Source organism: Dryas octopetala, chromosome 5 (genome assembly GCF_963921425.1).
Source record: "Dryas octopetala chromosome 5, drDryOcto1.1, whole genome shotgun sequence".
Taxonomy (NCBI): Eukaryota; Viridiplantae; Streptophyta; class Magnoliopsida; order Rosales; family Rosaceae; genus Dryas; species Dryas octopetala.
The window spans coordinates 1248368-1257399 of record NC_141370.1 but is presented as its reverse complement, the minus strand read 5'-3'; the positions used below and the strand labels follow the sequence as shown (position 1 = coordinate 1257399).

The 9032-nt window shown below is 48.3% G+C and overlaps 2 protein-coding genes across 2 annotated transcripts; both read left to right on the top strand.

Annotated features, from left to right (window-relative positions):
• The first annotated feature begins 3197 nt into the window (after positions 1-3197).
• Positions 3198-6540, top strand: LOC147283503 (uncharacterized). The gene is made up of 4 exons (XM_086243947.1): positions 3198-3529; positions 3633-4573; positions 4731-5479; positions 5536-6540. The coding sequence occupies exons 1-4, from the start codon at positions 3198-3200 to the stop codon at positions 6538-6540; spliced, it is 3027 nt and encodes a 1008-aa protein (XP_086100073.1).
• A 128-nt stretch (positions 6541-6668) lies between these two features.
• LOC147283502 (uncharacterized) lies at positions 6669-8156 on the top strand. The gene has a single exon (XM_086243946.1). The coding sequence runs from the start codon at positions 6669-6671 to the stop codon at positions 8154-8156; it is 1488 nt and encodes a 495-aa protein (XP_086100072.1).
• Positions 8157-9032: the final 876 nt, after the last annotated feature.

Here is a 9032-nt window from a genome sequence, read left to right as displayed (position 1 = left end):
ATTTGGGTGGCCGGACCCACTGGGTCTTGTTCGCCTCACCACGGCGAGTTCAGCCGTGGTGTCCTCCTGCTCCGATGATGCTCCACGACGGAGCAATGAGCTCGGGAAGACAAGTCGGCCGCCAGCTTCTGCCGCCGATTTCGGCCATTTCCGGCGAGATTTGGCCGTCGGTCCAGTTGTCAAAAATGATCCTCGAGGTATGGGCCTTCTTTCCCCCTTGTTATTGCGTGTCAATTTTGAGGATCTAAAAATTTGGAACTTTAGGACTTGTACCCATTTCGGGTTTGCCTTGAATTGAGCCTACTTGAATGATTTCTGAGTTGTTTTTCATCCAATTGAAGGTCCTAGGTTAAATTTGGGTTGATTTTTAGTTGAAAAACCATTTTCTTAGATTGTGCCGCCGCAGCCACCACTGCCTCCGCCACTTGTGGCTGCGGGACAGTGGCTGTTTGTCTCTTTTTGCCCACTTTGCACTTCTAGGAGATCCTTGGAGGTTGTTTAGTGAGTTTCGGTGAAATTTCTGTGTAGTATAAGCCGGGCAGCCACCGTGTGTGGTGGCGGCCGCCCGTTTTGGACGATTAAACGACCAATTGTGAATTATGTATATATTTAAGTTGGTTGTCTGGTCTTAACAGGTACATGGGCCTGGGAAATCTCATTCACGATGCCGTTATGCTGCCGGATTTGGTATCCGAGCAATGGCACCGTGAAGGATATTTCGGTCTTTTACGTAGTTAAATTGTGAGTGAAACTTATCTGTTTATGTTGTTGAGTACCGTGGTTTAACTGTATGTTTTGTGTGTTTGGTTGCTTTATGTTAGTGAATGTTAAGTATAGGATTTAGATCATGAGAAGGAATTGATGAGGATTTGAGGCTAAGAAATTAGTTGGGAATTATAGAGTTGCCCTGGGATTAAGTATTGATTAGATGAGAAATGTCTATTTTTTTGAGGATCAAGGAATGATGATAATTGCTGAATTAGAAAAGAAATGTTGTTGACGAGGTATATGAGTAAAGATTAAGCAATTATTATATAGTAGATTGTGAGTAGGAATGACAAACAAGTGAAGGGGCGTGAGTAGGAATCAGTTTCGGAAGGGATTTGGTGTAGTTCGGGGTAGATTGTGAGTAAATCTTGGTTTTCGAAATATTTTGCATATTTTATAATTCAACTCTTTCCTTGATTTAATTGAGTATGAACAGTTTCTGGAAATGATTTTGGTATTATTTTGGGGAAGTATTATTATTGAATTTTCGTCCTTCAGAAATGATTTGAATCTAGCAGTTTTCATGATTTGGGGAATGATTTGATTTTAACGGATTTATCAGAAGAATTATATTTCAGTCTTTATATGGATGAGAATTTCTGAGAAGTGGTTTATTGAAGTATACAGAAGCGGTTTCAAACCGCCATATTAGTACCCCCTTCAGCAGGTATATAATTGCTCTGCACTCGCCTAGAGATGACTCGGCGGTGTATGACCAGCACAGGTACATAATTGCTCTGCACTCGCCTAGAGATGACTCGGCGGTGTATGACCAGCACAGGTATATAATCGCTCTGCACTTGCCTAGAGATGACTCGACAGTGTATGACCAGCACTCGCTCTGCACTTGCCTAGTTGGCGGTGTATGACCAGCATAACATTTGCTCTGCACTTGCCTAGTTGGCGGTGTATGACCAGCATAACAATTGCTCTGCACTTGCCTAGTCGGCGGTGTATGACCAGCATAACATTTGCTCTGCACTTGCCTAGTCGGCGGTGTATGACCAGCATAACATTTGCTCTGCACTTGCCTAGTCGGCGGTGTATGACCAGCATCACAGCAGGTATAGATTTGCTCTGCACTTGCCTAGAGATGACTCGGCAGTGTATGACCAGCAGTTCCCCGGGTACTAGTGTGGCGTGAGATTTCAGTAGTGGAGTATTTTGAAAAATGATTTTACATCAGTAAATGTTTTAAATGACAGTTTCAGAAAGGCATTGCGTATTGTTTCAGATATTTTAATAGTTTTATAGCGTCAGAGTATTAATTGTTTTTCAAAGTTTGATTTACGGTTTGAAGGGATTTAAAAAAATGGATTTGAAAGAAGAGATTTTGAAAATGATTTTAAAGTTGGGGGATTTCAAGGAGTGATGTGAGTGAAATTGGAAGGGGATTTCAAAGAGCGACGTGAGTGAAATTAGATAGATGACTTTTTGCATTGTATGCTAGGATTTAGTTAAGTCTAGGCTTAAATTTTGAGGATGGGGATGAGGACGATTATGCATTGAGATTATGGGTTAGGAGGTGAATGGTTGATGTTGAGGTTATTAGTTGACGTTAGGCATTTGAATTGTAAAATGTTTTATTATTTTTATTGATGAGATTGATGTGCATTGAGGAGTTTTTGATTATCTTGATGCTTGGATGATTAGTGGTGGAATGTTTTGTAATTCAGTAATTATGGATATTTTGTGGATTAATTTTTTTGAGTTTGGGGATTGAGAAAATTATTGAGGACAATTACTATGTCACTTCACTTATACGAGCTCTAGTGTGCTTACCGGGTTTGTCGTATAACCTCGTATACCATAGATGTGGTGTAGGATTTGTGTTTTGCAGGTTAAGCAGGCTGAGGAAGCAGTGGGAAGAAGACGAGGCAGTGGGACCCAGAGAGATTTAATTAATTGTTTTTACTCAGTGGTTTGTTTAAAATGTTTATGACATAATTATATTTACTTATGTTGTTGTGCATGGCTCAAAAGTAAGAGAAAATAGATTTAACAGTTTGATGTTCAGTATTTTCATGGGCCCGAGGTTCGGGGCGTTTCAGGATTCAATCAATATTATACTATTCACTCACTCTGCTCACAGATTCTCTGAACACTGACTTGAGCGTCGGAGGAGCTTCGGCCGGTACCACACCGGTGCCCTTCCCGCTCACTTTTGTGTACTTGCGCAGGGTGCATTAGATATCATTCTCTCTCATTACTCACCAATCGGACCCAACTACCCGTTCCTACCCCACTTCGACGTGTCATCCACTCAGTGGTGGGTTAACGGGCCCACGTGGTTCGACTCGACGTTGACTGCTTTACCATTTTTGAGCATCAACAGTTTGGCGCCGTCTGTGGGAAAGTAGCAACTTTTCCCCATTTGATTCTCTACCCTCAGTTGAGGTGCAAGGACTTCCGACCTTCCGACCCCTGCAATGTCTGACGGAGGTCCTATTCTCGATCAAGTCGACAACACCCCGCTGGGTGACAAGCGAGGCAAGAAGACTACCGAATCTGATCAGGAGGCGTACATCCAGCGATTGGAGGCTCAACTCCAACGAACCCAGGAACAGCTCGACCTCCAAAAGGGTACAACACAGCTGTATGAGCGACTCCTCCGCGACAGGGAAGAACATACCACTCCCCGGAGTGGTGAGAGGAGGAACCCCCACGACAGGGACGAACACACCACTCTCCGGGGTGGTGAGAGGAGGAACCACCCCCCGAAGGGACCAAAATGTTCCGCGTCAACTGGACGCAGGGCAAGGTAGCCACCCACCCCCAGGTTTTCAAAAGAGACTTGTCCACCCGGTCAGCCGGGCCCGATCTGGCAAGCATCCTACCCGCTCTGAAGAATTCCACATTTATAGGGACTGTTGTCATCTGCTCTACGATAACCGCTCTCGACGAGAAGAGCAGCGGACAAACTGGGGTGAATCCAACCCACGTCCCCAAGACTTTGAGGAGGAGGAGGCTACTCATCCCAAGCGACGACGGGGAGAAGAGCAGGTTTTCTCGGCTGGACGCCGCGCAGAAGATGACACTTTCACAAGTGAGCAAGTCGCTGACTCCGGTAACAGCGACTCTCTTCCACCAGACCAGCTCCAACAACTCCTCATGGACATCAGTGAGCGCCTGAGGAGAGTGGAGGGGGGAAGTCGTGGTGGGCACCCATCTTTGGAAACAAGGGAGTTGCCTGGACCTTTCACAACTTGCATCCTGTCCACTTCTCCGGTTGGCAACGTTTGGCCTCCCAAGATAGCTCCGTATACGGGGAAGGAAGGCCTATATGACCACCTCATGAGTTTCCGGTCAGCCCTGGAGTCCAAAGGTGTTGATGACATTACGAAGTGTCGAATCTTCCCTTTCACCCTCTCTAGCAGTGCAAGGGACTGGTTCTACCAACTTCCTCCGGGCTCGGTTGATTGTTTCAACGAGCTCCGAGAGCTCTTCCTAGGCCAGTATATCATCCAGACCGATAGAATTTACACCACAGATGACCTGACTCGGGTCCGACAAGGCAGCAGGGAATCCCTTCGGGAATATATCACCCGATTTCAGCTAGAGCGATCTCGGTGTCGCGACTGTGATGAGAAGGTAGCCTTCGCTGCTTTCAAGGGTGGTCTCCTAGAGGGGGACTTCTTGTTTGAAATCAACCGCCGCAATCCGCACACCTACAAGGAACTCATGCAAGAGGCCATTGCCTATGTCACAGCTGAATTCAAAACATATGGAAAGAAGCCGCCCACCATGGATCGCCCAAGTACCGACCAGGCCATCATAGTGCCACCCCAGCCCAAGCCCTACTCGGGTAACCAGTATGGGGGGGTCCTAGAAAAAGTTCAATAAATTCACCAAGAAACAATTCGGTGATGGTATAGGCGGAGGACAACGAAGGGAGGAAATTTATCAAACATCCTATGCCTCCAGGTTAAAAGTCTATACAATTCTCACTGTTACTTATACAGAATTGTATCCCCAGATCAAGGACATACTTCCTAAGCTCCCACCCCGCCCACCACAAACACGGTATCGGGCTAATAAGAACTTCTTTTGCCTTTACCATGACGACCATGGCCATGACACCGAAGCATGCAGAGCCTTTAAGGAGGCAATAGAAGTTTTGGTACAGGAAGGGAAGTTAGATGGTTTTGTAGACAAGGAAGCCACCGAGAAGGCCAAGACCGAAGGACAACGACGGGGGCGGATCAATACCATCTGTGGGGGCCCGACCCTCGCTGGCAACTCCAACAGGGCTAGGAAGGAATACGCCCGCAGTGCTCAGCAATGCTCCGGCGTTATGGCTGTGGACTTCCACCGTGGAAAAAAGACTCCTAAGCTCGGGTGGTCGCCCATTTCCTTTGCTGAGGAAAAGGAACGTGATTTAATTTTTCCACACGATGACCCTTTGGTCATTGAGGCCACCATAGCTAACTTCGACGTGGCTCGGATCCTTGTCGATTGTGGTAGCTCCGTCAACATCCTCTTCGCCTCAGCCTTCACAGCTCTTGGAATTGACCAGGAGAGGCTTGACCGGTCGGTCGCTCCCTTACTTAGCTTTTCAGGTGATATGGTCACCCTTCTTAGTGGGATCTACCTTCCTCTCACCCTCGGAAGGTATCCTTCGTCCGCTACCACGACCACTCAGTTTTTGGTGGTCGACTGCCCCACAGCTTACAATGTCATCCTAGGACGACCGGCCCTTAACCAGCTGAAGGTTATGATTTCCACTCACTTGCTTTTGATCAAGTTCCCGACCCCGTGTGGCACCAGGTATCAGCCAGGTCCTGCTATACGACTTCCGTCAAGAAGAAGAAGGAGCCCTCTATGGCTGTTTCTGTTTCCCCCACCTGCCCTACCCCGGATCCTCCTGAAGACCCCCGTGATTCGTCTTTTAGAGCTATTGCCCAACCGGATGACAGTTGTGTGGAAGAAGTTCTCATCTCACCTGCCTACCCGGACCGCAAGGTACGGGTCGGAACCCAGCTCAATGTTGGTCTCCGAGAAGAACTCATCCACTTCCTTCGTGCCAATGCCGAAGTCTTTGCATGGTCCTATGATGACATGCCCGGGATCTCTCCGAAGGTAATCTCCCATTGCCTGAGTCTTAGGCAGTACAAGCCCGAAATCTATGCTGCTATGAAGGACGAAGTCGACAAATTACAGAAAATTGGTTTCATCCGCGAAGTTTCCTACCCGGATTGGCTGGCCAATGTTGTGATGGTCAAAAAGTCCAATGGCAAGTGGCGGATGTGCGTGGACTTCACCGACCTCAACAAGGCCTGCCCCAAGGATAGTTTTCCTCTTCCACGAATTGACCAACTGGTTGATGCCACAGCAGGCCATGCACTCCTTAGTTATATGGACGCCTACTCCGGCTGTAACCAAATCCTTATGCACAGCTCCGACCAAGACAATACGACCTTCATTACTGACAGGGGCCTATATTGTTACAAAGTCATGCCTTTCGGACTCAAAAATGCCGGGGCCACCTACCAGCGTTTGGTCAACTCCATCTTCTCAGAATATATTGGTAAGTCCATGGAGGTCTATGTGGACGACATGCTTGTCAAGAGTGTCCGGGCGGAGGACCACGTCCACAAACTTTCCGAGATGTTTTCCGTGCTCAAGAAGTACCAAATGCGCCTGAACCCTGCCAAGTGCACGTTCGGCGTATTTTCAGGAAAATTCCTTGGCTTCATGGTGAGCCAAAGGGGGATCGAGGCCAACCCTGAAACAAACAAGGCCTTGATCGATATGCAATCTCCCAGGACTTAGAAGGAAGTCTAGTGCAATCTAAGGCCACCGACCATTGCGCCCCATTCTTCAAAACCCTCAAGGCTCGGACAAAATACATTGACTGGACTCCAAAGTGTGAGAGGGCCTTCCAAGATCTGAAAGAGTACATGGGAAAATCACCTCTACTTTCTAAACCCGAGCCAGGGGAAGAGCTACTCCTCTACTTGTCTGTTTCCCTGACAGCCGCCAGCTCAGTCCTAATTCGACTTGAGGATAGGGTTGAGCACCCGGTGTACTATACCAGCAAGGCCCTGCAAGATGCTGAGACCAGATATACAGAGATAGAAAAATTAGCCCTTGCCTTGGTCACATCAGCCCGGCGCCTCCGTCCATACTTCCAGGCTCACCCTATCGTGGTTCTCACCAATCAACCACTTAGGCAAGTATTGCAGCGACCTGAGGTCTCTGGCCGACTTATCAAATGGTCCATTGAGCTGAGCGAATTTGACATTTCCTACCGCCCACGGCCCGCGATCAAGGGACAAGCCATTGCAGACTTCATTTCAGAGTCTACATTCCTACCCGAGGCTGAGCCCTCCTCCGCCATTGTGTCAACCACCGACCCACCAACTTCTTCAACCCCAGCAATCAGGTTAGATCGCCCAATCTGGTCTTTATATGTTGATGGATCTTCTAACCAGCAGGGCAGTGGAGCCGGACTTGTTTTGATCGCCCCTGACCGGACCACCATCGAGTATGCTCTTCGATTCGGCTTCCAGGCATCCAACAATGAGGCTGAATATGAGGCTCTCATTGCCGGCTTATCTTTGGCACTACATATGGACGTCGAGCAACTCAGAATCTACAGCGATTCTCAACTTGTGGTAAACCAGGTCACGCAGGAATACCAGACCAAGGGTGAGTGCATGACCGCCTACTTCACCAAAGTTCAAAGCCTACTCAGTCAGTTCTCAGCATACCAGCTCATACAAATCCCTCGGGCAGACAATGAAAGGGCGGATGCCCTAGCTCGCCTTGCCTCGGCAGTTGACCATGAAGCCGGGAGGTCTGTCCCAGTCGAGTTCTTACCTCAACGCAGCACTGATGTTATGGAAGTCTGCCAGTCTGAGCAACAAGCTAGTTGGATGGACCCTCTCCTCGCATTTCTTAAGCATGGGAACCCACCTGCGGACAAGACTGAGGCTCGGCGCCTTCGCCATAGAGCCTCCCGGTACACCATTATTAACAACAAGTTATACAAGCGGGGTTTCTCCCTGCCATACTTACGATGCCTTACCCCCGAGCAAGGCGACTATATCCTCCGGGAGATCCATGAAGGGATATGTGGCAATCATGCAGGGGCCCAATCTTTAGCCCACAAGGCCATTCGCCAAGGCTATTATTGGCCGACCCTCCGCGCTGATGCAAAGAAGCTCACCCATAAATGCATAAAGTGCCAAAAAATTTTAACTTTTCCGCACCAACCACCCGAGCCCCTAACTACCATGAACAGTCCTTGGCCCTTCGCCCAATGGGATATCGACTTAATCGAACCAATGACAGAGGGGAAAGGAAAAGTCAAAATGGCAGTAGTCGCAGTGGACTATTTCACTAAGTGGGCGGAAGCCGAACCATTGGCAAAGGCAACCACCTAGACCATCAAGAGCTTTGTATGGAAAAACATAATTTGCCGCTTTGGTATCCCCTACGCCATTATCACTAACAATGGCAAATAGTTTGACAACAAAGAGTTCAAGTCATTTTGCTCCGCATTCAACATCAAGGTTTTCTTTGCCTCTCTTGGTCATCCTCAAGCCAACGGGCAGGTTGAGGCCGTCAACAAGACCATTAAACATAACTTGAAGACCAAGCTTGATGCAAAGAAGGGAAAGTGGCCTGACCTCCTACCCGAAGTCTTATGGTCCTACCGGACGACTTGTCGATCCTCGACCGGGGAAACCCCCTTTCTTTGGCCTTTGCTTCTGAAGCCGTCATCCCAGTTGAGGTCGGGCTTGCCTCTTACCGCCTCGACACATTTCAGCCTGAGCACAATGCTGACCAGCTAGCCCTCGGTCTCGACCTAGCTGAGGAGCATCGAGCCCAGGCTGAGCTACACAAGTATGCCTACCAGCAACGGGTCACTCGATACTACAATTCTAAAGTTAAGCCTCGCCACTTCTGAGTGGGGGACTGGGTCCTGCGCAGCACTACCTTGGCCAAAACGGGTGCTCTGAAACCTAATTGGGAAGGACCATATGAAATTATTGAAGTCATCCGTCCAGGCACATACAGGCTCCGCGCCACAAACGGCAAGGAACTCGGCCACCCTTGGCACGCCGAGCACCTCCGCTACTTTTACAAGTAGACAAATGTTGTACCCCCCGGGGACCTTTTTCAATTTCATCTATCTTACCGCTTTAAATAAATACAAGTCCTACCACGGACACGTCTTTCTTCATTTTTTATTCAAAGTGTTAATCGTCTGTATGGACCCCCGGGCCATCAGACATCCGACCCTACCCATATCCGCA